The 14,037-nt window shown below is 41.7% G+C and overlaps 1 protein-coding gene across 3 annotated transcripts in view; it reads left to right on the top strand.

The window, feature by feature from the left end:
- SETBP1 (SET binding protein 1) overlaps positions 1–8,074 on the top strand; it is a 349,520-nt gene extending 341,446 nt beyond the window's left edge. For all 3 annotated transcript variants that reach the window (XM_037508593.2, XM_037508595.2, XM_037508594.2), the window contains exon 6: positions 6,347–8,074. In XM_037508593.2, coding sequence (XP_037364490.2) covers positions 6,347–6,954 — 608 coding nt within the window. In that variant the 3' untranslated portion in view covers positions 6,955–8,074. The remainder of the gene's footprint in view (positions 1–6,346) is intronic.
- Positions 8,075–14,037: the final 5,963 nt, after the last annotated feature.

The following is a 14,037-nucleotide window of genomic DNA, read 5'->3' as shown; positions in this document are numbered from 1 at the left end:
AAAGAAGATGCTGTCATGCAATGACCAGGCAATTACTGTGCTTCCAACAAGCTAGTCACATGTTCAAAGAATCCCCAAGCCCTATTAGGGTAACAGAATGGAAGTACCTTTATATCATGACAAAGCCTCCACATCTGCTAACATAGCCCAGCTTTCAAATGGGAAGGCAGTGCTGCCGCATTAGTGCTGAACACCGGAAGCAGCTCTACTTTGACTTACCTTGCAGACACCTCACCAACACAGGCAACGTGCCATCTTTTTTCAAAAAAGCTTTTAAGACCAGGATCATAGAAGGTTAATTTAAATTCTAAGGATGAAGGAAGAAAGTTTGCCTGCCAAGGCAGGTTGCTTCTTCATTCTTCCTAATAAAAAAATAAAAAGCAGTATTAGGAAAACAGGGGCTCATTACTGAGTTAAGTACAAAGTACACCCCCCCCCATGCACAGTTTTCATGGGAGAACATTAAACAACTGAATTCCCTTGAGCTTGTGTTTTCTGGCCATATACACTGTAGATCATGTACCACTGGGTGGATGAGCCTATGTAGGGAATTACAGAAAGAAGATGCAGCTGCTGCCTTTGATGAATCTGCTAGTGTGAATTAGCCTACAGAGCAATTTACATGGCTGCTCTCTGCCCTATTTGATAGGAGCAAACAGTGTTCCAGGCCTGTCCACTCAGCTCCAGGAAGTACAATTTTCCCCAACATGCCCTTCCCTCCCCAAGGTAACATGTCCTTACTGTTTAAATTATACTCAAACAGTAAGAAAAACTAATGAATCAGAGATAAATTTGTCTACCCCTCTCTAACCCACACAAAACTTCCTTGTAAAACTAGGATATGTCTTGCACATGGGCAAACTAGTCTCCAAACCAGTAACTGTATCTGGGGAACCTTCTGTATGACAAGGTCTCCTTAGCCCGTATTTTGTTCAGTGCCTATTCTGTATCTATAAAGGCAGTGAGCAAAAAGCAATGCTAAGTCTAGTGTTTGATTATCTTAAAAGACTTGGCAAAATCAACAGGATACTGATGAATCAATCCTCTGATAATGGGAGAGAAGCAGTAGAAAATCGAGATCTGGACCAGAACCAGCTCAACCATTTACATGGCAATTTTAAATACAGAGAAAGGTCCAGGACATGATTTGCATTGCAGAAGAAATGCATGAAGAAATGGATAGCATTTTGCTTTGACCACTCATAATTATTCTTTAAAACTAACAAAGAACAGGCAAGATAGAGGACCATTATAGGAAGGAGAGCAAATATGGAATCAATCTTGCTGCAAGAACCCAGAAATTACTGTCTAATAATGAAACAATTTGAACAGAGAAAAATCTGTAAACATTTACAGGGACAGTGAAATCATAAGCAATAAGGAGAAAGATTTGTGAATTTCAAACCCTGCCAAGTCTACAGCTCACTTGCTCTCTTGCTCTCTCCCCCCCCCACCCACATACACACACACATGCACATACTCAGATTTCTAAGTTATTACATGAAATAAATGTGGTAGAAAGTGCCCTCCTATTTGGGGAGGCCATGGATAATTAGTACAGGAAAAAAATTACAGCATCTTTAACTCTGTAAGGGCACTCCAAGAGCATCTAGTTCAACTGTCTAACATAACAACTGAAGAGAGACCCAGAATTGGTCTATGCCAGCTTACCCTGGCATAGTCCTTTCTGTTACCCTGCTGTGTACTACTGCAGGGAAAATGAGCTGGAACTGAAAGTTTGGAAGATCTCATAAGTACAAAATAAAATATAAATGCTTAGTAGATGTGAAAACCTCCCAAAGATTCTAATGTAAGAAAAGAAAGAGGGATATTAAGTCTGATGCCCTCAATGAGATGGGACCATGACTTGTGTTTCTGCATTGATCATGGGCATGTAACCCAGAGTAATTCAATCTCTCATCCCATAATGCCAGGAGTTTTCTAGAGAGATGATATATGCCCTGCACTGAGGACTTTTCTTACCCTTCCAAAGTTATCTAAGTGAAATAGTCTTCAAGAGGGTGAAACCTAGTCCTAAAATTCTAAGAAACACATTTGATTGCCACTTACACTAATAATTTTAACCATGTACTATGGGAATGTCAAGAATATACCAAACTAGGCAGAATAGCATAATAAACCTTTGTATACCCATCACTCAACTTCAGACTATCAACTCACCATCAATCTTGCTTCAGCAATACTTCAACTTACAGCCGCTCTTCCTTATTATAGTGAAGCCAATCACAGCTGATATAATATGATTTAAACTATATTTTAGTATGTAGTTCTCAGAAAGAGACTTTAAAAAAAATCACGATGAAATTATCACACCTAAGAAATGCCCAGACTCTATTTGAATTTCCATCAATTCATGAAATATGACCTATATTGACAGTTTGTTTAAATAGGTATCAAAATATGGTCATTTCGTCTCTTAAGTCTCTTTTACTTTACAGTTCCACCCCTCCCCACCTCCTCCCATCTTTCTCTGCTGGCATCTTTTTTCTTGAAGGCACCAGGTTAGTTTGCTAGGAGTTTCCCAGAGCTGTATTTTGCTGAATGAATCCCCCCTGTTCCCTGTATTTGAAGGTGGGTAGATCTAAAGCTAGGAGAACAAGACAGTAGCCATGAACCATGGGTAGCTATTTATAGTTAAATTGAGTTACATGAAAAATTTATCCATTTTTCAGTCACACTGACCACATTTCAAGTGCTCAGTAGAGCCACATGTGACTAGGAGCTACCATATGGTACTGCACAGATATAGAACATTTCCACTAGTGCAGAAAATTCTACTGGACAGTGCTACTCCAGAGGCTTAATAAAGTCCCATGAAATAGTCTGGAGGGAAGCGATGTTGAAATCTCACTTACTTGCTTTGACTCACAGTTGATCACTTTAAACCTCCACATCTGGACACTGAAATGAAATGAAGAGATCTTCATTTTAAATTTCATCATTTTAAATTCACAAATACTTAATAAAAACTTTGGTTATTTCCTTTTTTTTTAAATTCAACATTCTTTTTACATTGACATAGTTATATATAAATTATTCCTTTTAACAGATGTGTGATATTCCATTGTTTGAATGACTCACAGCTGATTTACTACCTTTTCAACTAATGTTTACATTGCTTCCAGTCTTCTGGAAGCTTCAAGGAACACACGTGGTTGCCTGTTACACATGAGTCAGGGAGGCAACCTACACTTGCTGGGGCACTGAAGATCTTTAATCTAATAGTGATTGCCCACTCTTTCCAAAATGTCACACCGTTATACACCCCCACCAAGCGTTTAACACTACTTCCAATTCTTTACATTATTATAATCTCAGATATCTAAGGTTTATCAGTATAGGTTCACATACATGCAATAAAATTATAAATTCAAGCATGGGAAGGGAAAGGAAGGGAATTGAGAGAGGATCACTGCCTTGGCTGAATCTATGTTTTCTCTAAGAAACTAAAGCATATATGGCAAAAAGTATTAAGTGTGGGGCCTCACCTGGTGGTGCAGCGGTTGAGCGCTGGGTTGCCAGGCTGCCAGCAGCCTCTGCAGCTCCAGTTCCATTCCTGGCCACCAGCAAGGGTCCCACAAAAAAAAAAAAAAGTATTAAGTGTGAATGGTGTGTGCATAGGGTTTAGGTCAGTTATGATATTTTAGTACTATTTGGTATGTTTCTACTACTCAGAATTTTTATTTTATAATCATTTTTCATTGTTAGGGCTTAAAAAAGTAGGCAGCATGTAAAAACTATTGAATATGGAATCCTCAATAGGATTCCTTATGTTTGTTTTTTGACATTTCAAATAAAACAGAAAGCACGGAGAGAGACACCCCATCGGTGGTACTATCATGCATAACTTAACAACAGGGTGTGTAGGCAATTCTGTCATTGTGTAAGTGCCATAGAGTGTAATTACCCAAACCTGGATGGTCTAGCCTTCTGTTCATGCAAGCTATATGGTGTAGCCTATCAGGACCACCAGCTAATATGCCATCCATTTTGACCAAAACATTAAACCAACCATGACTGGGGGTTTTAATACAAATGGCCTCCAGCTCATGCAGTATTCCAGCCAAACTTTAACTCAGTAAAATTTTGCCAACTGGGCCTCCCCAGTGGTGCAGTGGTTGAGCGCTGGGCTGCGGAGCTGCCCACAGACTCTGCAGTGCCGGTTTGATCCCCTGCCACTGGCGAGGGTCCCACATGGCACGCAGACCTCTCCTGCCACCCGCTGCTCCCCTCAGCAGTGTATTTCGTCAGTCTGCCTGCTCTGTTCCCTGCTCTGGCTCTGGTGAATTCTCTCCCGCACTTCTGACTGTACCCAGTGCTTGTATAAATAAATAAATGAATCTTTAAAAAAAAAATTTGCCAACTAATTGCACCAAATGACTCACTTCATATCTGAATGGCGTATTTTCTTTCCCTGTGGATGATATAAACAAGTGAGGGTAAGCTGCAAGTGGAACCTGTATTTGAAGTTATACCAGGAAGTATGTGAAGTCTTTCTCACTAGTTTACTTTGACTTGTTAATATGCAGACTAGGTGAATTGCTTGGCTGTCACTTGAGAGTCTGTTAACTCTTAATGTCACTAGCTTTGCAATAGTTCATTTAAAAATCCAATCTACGCCTCTTTTAGAGATGAATGTGAATATAAGCAGCAGTGATTTGTCCAAAAACAAATTTTAAATCCTTTCCATTTATCAGGCATCAGGATGCCCTGTGAGGGACATAAAAATGGACAAAATTTGGTCACTGCATCTGAGAACTTATGATTGAACAATGTTTTCCTTTGACAACTCTAACTACAACCATTTTATTTTTGTAGTCAGAAGCTCACTCTGCCTTTGTTCTATTTTGACCTTTATAATTTATTTTAAAGAGTGTTCCAGACTTAATCATTACAATGACCTTTGGCCAAAAGCAGTAAGATTTTGACCTGTCCTGTGAAACTCAGTGCTTCCCTCTCCATGGGTGTATAAACAGCTTCAAATAAAATCCTCCCGGAGATCTGTGGTGGGCATAGTGTGAGAGAGAAATGGAGGAAAGTAAGAGAAAGAACCAAGAAGGAGTGTCCAAGAATAAGTCAGCATTTTCCCCTTATCTCCTTTTATATATTCTTTCCATTTCTCCACTAGCAGTTGAAAAACATATGAGACAATACAACAAACCATGAAGCTAAAATGAAACACATTTCCTTTGAGGCTTACAATGTGCAGGAAGGTCAAATCTTCTCAGGGACTGGACACTTAGGGGAAATCACAGCAGCCGATCACAGAACTCAGTGAGAACACACTTCTTTAAAATTTATCGATGACCAGAGGGAGTGGCCATTGTGGAGAGAGGGCAGCAGTGCATGTGTGAGTACCCATGTATTTGTGTTTGTGTGATGTGCACACATGGGCTCATGAACAGCACAAGCAGAAAGGATGTGAAGGAGGAAAGGCCTGTGACGTCTTGAAACCATTCACACTTTATGGTGTCGGAACTTCAAAATGAAGCCATTCTGAAGGCTATTTAGTGGCAGCAGCACAGGACTTCCTGAGACTAGAAGTTTGGCTCATAAAATCCAGGCGCGTCTGGCCACCAGGACATGAAAAGAGCCCTTTGCAAACAGCCTGGTAGCCAGAGTGTAAGTGATTCAGAGACATCTGGCTGGTATTTCCCATGAGGTTCCTGGGGGATGAGTTGGTTAAGAAGGACCTGATCCATTGGACATCATCAGGCAACTCCACGAGTCCAGAACATTGGCAGGCAAAATTAGAGCAACGGTGTCATTTCAAGTAGAAAGTCCAGAAAATAATTCTCCTTCTGTCCATGGATGAGGGTTAGAAATAAAATAGGTTTAGTTCCACCTCCCACTTTATTTTTATACTCCAGGTGCTGTTATATTCACTCAACAGCTTCTGTGAAAAAAGAAGGAATAACCTGATGCTAAATTGAATCAAACCAAATGTCAAAGGGCTGAATAAAAACCATAGTAGGAAAAAGGCATGGGAAATTTTCTGTGGTGGTTCTGGCATTGACTCCCTTCTACTCTGCATGAGCCTCAGTTTTCAAATAAAAATGGGAACATGAGTATTTCACAGAATTGCTGAGAAGATTAAAATAATATAGGCAGAAATGCTTTGTATATATAAGCTGTTTGACTGATGTTTATTTTTATTTAATAATGAAAGAGGAAGACTAAATATTGACTACTGAGTCATATAGATAGTATTAATTCTCCAGAATCTTCATAGTGAAATTCTGTGAAGAAAGCGGGGAGGGGGAGGGGGGATTAATGCAGCTTGCAACCTGTGTTCAGTTTTTTTGTCTCTCTTCCCTGCCTGCAGCCAGCTCCTCCCTGAAGAAGCGCTTCAAGCGTCGGGAGATAGAAGCCATCCAGTGCGAGGTGCGGAAGATGTGCCACTACACCAAGATTCTGTCCACCAAAAAGAACCTGGACCACGTGAACAAGATCCTGAAGGCCAAGCGGCTGCAGAGACAATCAAAGACAGGCAACAACTTCGTCAAGAAGAGGAGAGGGCGGCCCCGAAAGCAGCCCAACCAGTTCGATGAAGACTCCAGAGACCAAATGCCAGTGCTGGAAAAATGCATCGACCTGCCGAGCAAAAGAGGTCAGAAGCCCAGCCTGAGCCCGCTTGTGCTAGAGCCGGCTGCCAGCCAAGACACCATCATGGCCACCATCGAGGCAGTCATCCACATGGCCCGGGAGGCGCCACCCCTCCCACCCCCACCCCCGCCCCTCCCGCCCCCACCCCCGCCCCCACCCCCACCTTTGCCCAAGACACCCCGAGGCGGAAAGAGGAAACACAAACCTCAGCCTCCAGTGCAGTCCCCGCAGCAGCCGCCCCCACAACAGCCCCTTCCCCAGGAGGAGGAGGTCAAGGCCAAAAGGCAGAGGAAATCCCGAGGGAGCGAGAGCGATGGCCTTCCCTAGGGTGGGTCTGGGCTTCCGAACCTGGGGCTGGGGGAACTGACACATTGCAAGTGCAGTGAGCGGGTGGGGCGGACTCCCCCGCTGCAGGGACACCACCAAGGCCCTTCTCTGCAGAAGCTGGGCCGGCAGATGCGGGCCAGATAACCAGGCTGGAGCCACCATCATTAGCTCTTGGGGAAGCAAAGCAGGGGGATACCTTCAGGAAAAGCGTGTCTGCTTTACAGCGGTTCCCATCCAAGCGGCGCCTCGGTATGGCTAGATCCGTTATAGGCCAGCACAAGACCCATCAAGGAGGAGGAAGCTGGTGTTGCTCTCCCACAGCCACCTGACCTCCGCATCCAAGGTGCGTCCTTGATTCCATTGCATTTGCTGGCCAGGAAAAATTGAAAGGGAATCACCCTCAATTAGGAAATATTCCACGGGGAGAAAAAAAAGCTGCAGATGTTTCAGCTGGCTTTGTTGTCACCTGCTTCCATTTATCTGGTTTTTATTTCTCTTGGTTTTTCAAGCTCGGCTAGGCTTTGGGGCACCAATGTCATCTTCAGGTGACCTGAATCATTCCGTTAACAATAAATACAGTTTCTCAGATGGAATCATTTAATCAGAAGGTGGAATTCTAGTGATAGGCAACCCTAGACATAGATTCATATTCTTGTACGCCTCCTCTATCCCAGGTACGCTGATACTTAGCACGCTCTCTTCTGACTTTTTCTTTGCCCATTGTGCTTCCATATACCTTTTCATTAACTTACTTGCTACCTTCTTTTTCCTTGGCACACACCTAAGTAATGTAAACTTTACCTGTGTTGTAATGTTCACCCTTGGTATGCTTTAAATCCCAATCATTGTGTGAAACAAATTACTCAGAGTGGATACAGCTTTTTTAATAAGTGAGTTAGAGCAGCCAAGGATATGTTGGCCCAGGTGTCAACCAGGTTATTTTTATTCTTCAAACATATCAGCAGAAAATAGGCAGCATAAAAAGATTTTAATACCCCATGTGAATGGAATAACTGACAAATCACCAAAAATTGAAACCCCAGACCCACCAGAAAGACAAGTGTCTAGCAATGCCTTGATATGTGATTTTTTTTCATACAAATAACTATCATAAGTTGTTGGGGGGAAAAGCAAAGAAAAAGTGGAAGTCCATTATCTCTTGATAATTGTTTGTTAAAAGCAAATGGGAGTAAGTGTTCTTATCTGAAAAAAAAAAAAAAAAAAAGAAAATGCTCAAGGGTATCACCACTCCAATTGTATCAAGCCACCTTGGACAAAGTATCCAAATTGTGGTTGCCTTAATAAACTAAAACATTTTTGTACATAATGTAATTATAAACCTATCAGTCTGCATGGATGCAAACTGTGTGTGACAAATCGTCTTTTAATGGTCAATTTCAACTGTACATTTCATCCAAGTTGTACCTAGCCATTGCTTCGCGCGGACAAGATTCCATCTCTTTTATCCATTTCCACAGCCCAAGTAAAACACGTTAAGAAGACTCAGAATGAATATGAAGTTATTCCATTGCTGTAGATGTTTTCTAAAATTCAGATGTGGAAATTTCAAATAAGTATTTTCAATTTTCCCCCTCACCCCTCCTCTTACTTTCCCCAAGACATCAAATACCTGGCATGGTAGATTATAAAAAGGGAGACACTGAGAGACCAAATTTGATGTTTTAATGGAAATTAGAATATCTGTTTCACCTCCAAAGAAAGTTTCTTTACAGGAAGTTGGGAACAGCTAGAAACTGTATTATCGCTTCAGAACACAACATCTCCTTAGTGAGAGATGGATTTTGTTGGGAACATAAGAGAAGAGGGTTGGGGGACCTAGGAGAGTTAATTTTGAAATCCCGAGTTGATATGCTTACAGACACCTCTGCCCCGTCACGGCACCAGAGGCTGGCTGCACTTACCGCAGAATCCTCCTGTTCTGCACTGTCACCATGGACTTCACACCATTTGCTGCCCACTAGGTCAGTCACATTTAGCCCTAGCAATATGTAAGTCTAAAGGGATGCATTCTCCTGGACTTTAAAGCCTCTATCATTGATACTCCGTTTGTGACTTAGGGTGACCTCTGGCATTTCACACAAGTTGAACAGAAAATCAAACCAGCCACTTTCAATTTGTCATTCCCAAGCCATGTGTGAGCAGTTCCAAAGACACCAGAGAGGAAGGCTGGAATTAGCCCCGCTCACCCCACCGTTTCTGTGAAAGAGCAACCATTTTCATTCCAATTAAGCCATAAAGAGATTTCTCTCCTGTTGGATTTGGAAAAAAATTTCCTTCATTCTTCCTTTTCCCTTCTTCTTCATTCTTGGAGTGGTACTCTTTCCCAACAAAGTCTGAAAGCAGACCCAATCTCCCTGCAGATGAGAAGGAGCTGGCACTCTAAGCTTCTTAAAGAAGGACCCAAAGCTGAATTGGCAATAACCTCTAGAGGGTGAGAATTTGCAAATAACCAGGCTGCATTAGGGTTTCCAGGAGAGATGGAGCAGATTTTCAACTGATGTGTAAACCCGACTCTGCAGTTGTTGTATGAGTTTTTAATGCAAGTTCTCTATGTTCATGACCCTAAGGATAGATTGGAAAACCACAGAGACCCTAAAACTAAGATTTTTGAAACAGCTGTTGGGGAGTGGGAGCAAGTCGATTGACCTCCACAGCTTCCCCTCCAGCACCCAGCTCTTCCTCTGGTTTTACGTCACTTTTCTTTATTTTTCTTGCTTTTACTTTACATTAATCTAACTCACCTCATCAGTATGACCATTTCACTATTTTCTAAGTACCCCTTTTCCATTAGCCTCTTGTCTCCAATCCAGGCTCAATTTTGGGCCAAACTTACTTCTCGTTGGTTGCATAACCAGGATGAGAACCCAGCTCTCCAGGTCCTGATTGCGGGGATCTCTGGTTACCCCACACTGCCTGCTGGTTGTCATCTGGGCTGTGCAAGACTCCATAAGAAGCTCCACAAAATATTTCCTTATAAGAGAAACCCTTGTTTTTTGTTTTTGTTTTTACTTTTTCTGGACTACTTGCCTTCAGTGAGAGGCAGGCATGAACCCACTTAAACTTTAGGGAGTCTGACTGGGGTGAGCAATGGATGAGCTGGAGATAGAGAAGTCTCCTTGAAGGGGATGATGGGTCTCTGATCCATTTTCCTAAGTGTCTGGGAACCACTTGCTTTAGAACTCCTAATCTCACATGAAGGGAACAGAAGTTCGACATCTTCAAATAGCCTGCTCTGGCTCTAACCCGAGGAAGGAAGGTGAAAGAGAAGAGCCGGTCAGAGGCTGGTTTGGGAGGACTTGGCAGGACCGGCACCAATAGCCACTGACAGCCCAGGGCAGGTGACTAAGGGCTGGCAGAGGATTAGCATGTTAACTTGGCTGATACCTGGAGTGGGGGGCCTTTTTCAATGACAGTCAGAATTTGTGTTCTTCGCATTGCTGGGTCTATAAATATGATAAGCAAGTGGTGACAGAATTATTATAGCATAAGGTGATGTACTACATGCAGATCATAAAGGATTTGGTTTTAGGACTTAAGTAGAAAATCCTACTCCTACAGCTTATTACCTAACAATATTCTGATAATGAGCTTTTGGAGAAATTTTTTCCCTACCACTAGGAAGATTTACCTGGGAACTGTCTAAAAGTCTATACATACATTTCCAAAGCCTTTAAATGCCAACTGTAGCATGGAGAGAAGAGGGGGTGGCAGAAGCCGAAATGCCTCAAAAGCCATTTAAGTGTTACATTGCAGGATTTTCAGTCCTTCTCATTATGTAAAAGTAGATAAATATAGACATCATTCTCAACACTACCCTATAGTATCACAATGGTCCAAATGCCAGAGCTTACAGATAATGTCATCACAGTGCCTAGAAACTCGAACTGTAATATACCGTAGCATTTTCTTGGTGTGTTTTAAAGTTTCTTTCCACAGTACAAGGCTCCCTCTGCCTCCTGTTTTTTGGAGAGTTCACCCCACTCGTGAGTCTTCCTTCCTGGTTGGACTCAGACACTTGGGGAACAGTCTTAGAAGCACATATCAACCAAGGAAGAAACTTCCTGGAAATCTATTGCCCACTTGCCCAGGTACAATAAACACTAAAGGGAGGGGGAGATTAAAAAGAGCTGCGTCTCGTCAATGCAGAAGAGCAGTTCCAACCTCGGTTGGTGTCTTTCTTTTTCTTCCTTTTTTTAAAAAATCTATTTCTTAAATAATAATAAATGCACATGATGTGTTAAATATGTATATATATATTTCAAAAGAAAAAAATGGGGCACAAGATTGTCTTACAAGTCGTGCTGGCTAATTTTTAGTTTGTATTCATAAGTGGTTTTTAAAAGCCTTTTTTAAAGTGTAATTTGCATGTTCTACTTTGATTGTATGTAAACATATTTTAGAACAAAAAATGTATTTGTATTTTATTGAATATAGAGGCAAGAAAAATTGTACATTGTTTGAAATGTTCTTTTTGTAACAGTTTTTATTCATAAAGCATTTTTGTACATTTAAAATGAACATGGACTTGCTGTTATTTGAGGCGTAGATACATCTGGCATGCTTTACTGTCATGCTCCTCCATGGTCTTAGATGTTGGGTTTTAAACATTTTTTCTAAAAGAAAGCTCAGTCTTTTCGCTACCAGATCAGGTTAGCACAGTATAGAGCACTTAACTATTAAAAAAAAAAAAAAGTTAATCCTATTCATATGTTATTCATTGTGTGAAATTAAAGACATTCAATTCAGTCTAACATGAGTTGTGAATTCTTTTGTTTTATTTTCCATCTGGTTCACATCACTAAGGAGTTTAATAGAATTTGGGGGTCTTTGCTCACACCAACTGGATATAGAATCATTGAGAAAATTCTAACCAAACTTCTGTCTTTTGTATGAATCTGGGAAGTGCATTGTGGGCAATATTTGAGTCTGATTTGCTGAGTTACTGTTCAGAATATTTTACGCATGGACAGAAAGCCAAGGCTAATTCAAAGAACCAGTCAGACCTCTGCTGAAAGCAACCAGAATGTACTATAAGATGTTGGAGACCCAGCCTGTCCTAACTTTCAGAACTTTATGAATGGGGATCATGCTTTCTTACTAAATATTCCATGATGTGCGCTGTCTGGAGGATTGATGGCTGGCTGGACTTAAAATATCCATTGAGTGCTAGGACAGGCTATGTAATCAACCACGGACAGCTGCTGGTCACCGCTCAAAAATCAAAAATCTCGGCAGGACCTGGAGGACAAAGCCAGGCACATACATACAGTCCTTGCTTTTCTGAAGCACCAAACCTGCAGCATGAACTAAGCGGGATGAGGGCTGCGGGTCTCAGGAGAAGGGTGGAGCCCCCAGCTGGCACTTTCTTGTGTTCCCCCTTTTCTGTCCAATTGTCCAATTTTTAGTTTATATTCACCAGTGGAGTTTAAAAATCCTTTAAAAGTATCATTTGCAAGTTTACCTACTTTGAGAATAGGTAAACGTAGGTATAAGTATGTAATTTTTTGCTCCCTATCTTTATCTCCCGATGTGCCTCTTTAGATAGTGAGATAAGCAGGAAGTGTTATAAGCAGCTCCGTGTCCTGACATCTACCTGACCCCTTGACATGATGTTCTGTCCCTGCAGCGCCCACAGTGGATGACAGAAGTGGGGGGTGAATGAAGTCCCCAGGAGAAAGTGATCAAGGCAGCCTCAGCGTGGGTGGCGTACTTGTGCTTTAGGAAGGCTCTGGAGACTTGGAGAATTGCGTCAGCAACTTCTAATAAAGTAGAATCTGCCCTTTTCCCCTTGTCTCACACTGAACCAGGACAATTTAAAAGCATTATCTCCACCTCTTTATAACTCGGGTTCATTAGACCTTGGTTATTTCTGAAATCAGCAGTGACTTCCAAGAGGACCCTTCATCTCTTCCCACCACCTCCTCAACCCGTGGACAAAGCTGTTGCCTTCGAATGGACTGACTCAACTTTCAGGGGTTTTAATCAATCAATCCACAGAGTAGCAATGTGCTGACAAAGATTCCCAGGAAAGTCAGATGTGTTTACACATGTGGCTGGGGTAAATCCTACTCTACAAATGGGCAGAATGTAGAGAGAGGGAAATACATGTTTAAATTTCTCTGCAGCTCAATTTTATTAATTTTTGAGACCTCATTCCAACAACATAGCAGATTCTTTGCTCCAGTGAGGACAATGGGATGTTAAAAAGCTAGAGGATTTGCCCAAGGTCATAAAAGCCACTTTTGTAGGTCAGATGAGATCATGAATGGGTGTGACCTGATTGGAGTGTTGGCAAATGATGGGCATTTCCATTGTTATTACTGACATTTTCACTTTTATGGGAAATGCCAATATTCAGGTTCATAATTGTTGCAAAGCTGTGACCATACACTTTTCTAAAGTGGCACAGGACTAATTGTTCCTAGGATTAATTAACAGAAAAACTAGATCCACAGTGCTAGTCAAAATTCACTAGACTGAAAATGAGGAGTTACAAAACCTCAAAATAATTAGAAAGTATATATCTTCTCACATTATTAAACTTGATATTTTCTAAGGTAAGTCTCCTTTTATTAGTAGAGAGAGCACTGGAATAAGAGTCTAGAGACCTGGGATGTATTCCACCATGGTCACTAAAAAGTTTTATGCCGGGAGCCAAACTTCCAGTCTCGCTTGTCTAAAATGGGAGATTAACCTCTCAATGATATCTGCAGTGCCTTCCAAACCTAAACCTCTCCCATCCCCCGCCATATAAAAGCAAGACATTTTGGAGTTGTTAATATAGCACACTGAAGAGCCTGTCTCCCGAAAAGGGTCAGTAGACCTTTCTCAGTATTCCTGGGGGAGATTACTCGTCACCTTGGTGTGGGACTACAGGTCAACCAAGTCTCCCTGGGTCGTGAGAGGTCTGTTAACTTAATGCAGCCAGTTTGGAGTTACAGCAGGGAAAACCTGGAGGCTGAGGAGATGCTTTGCTCCTTGACTGAGTCCTTTGCCATTTCCCTAATCAAGGAAGCAATTACTGGCCCCCCACCTTTATGATCCAGAAGAATGTAGTTTGGG

This window comes from Talpa occidentalis, unplaced genomic scaffold (assembly GCF_014898055.3).
Source record: "Talpa occidentalis isolate TD23 unplaced genomic scaffold, MPIMG_talOcc4v2.1 talOcc4.13, whole genome shotgun sequence".
Classification (NCBI taxonomy): Eukaryota; Metazoa; Chordata; class Mammalia; order Eulipotyphla; family Talpidae; genus Talpa; species Talpa occidentalis.
The sequence above is the reverse complement of the archived record's forward strand: the minus strand, read 5'-3'. Positions and strand labels throughout refer to the sequence as shown.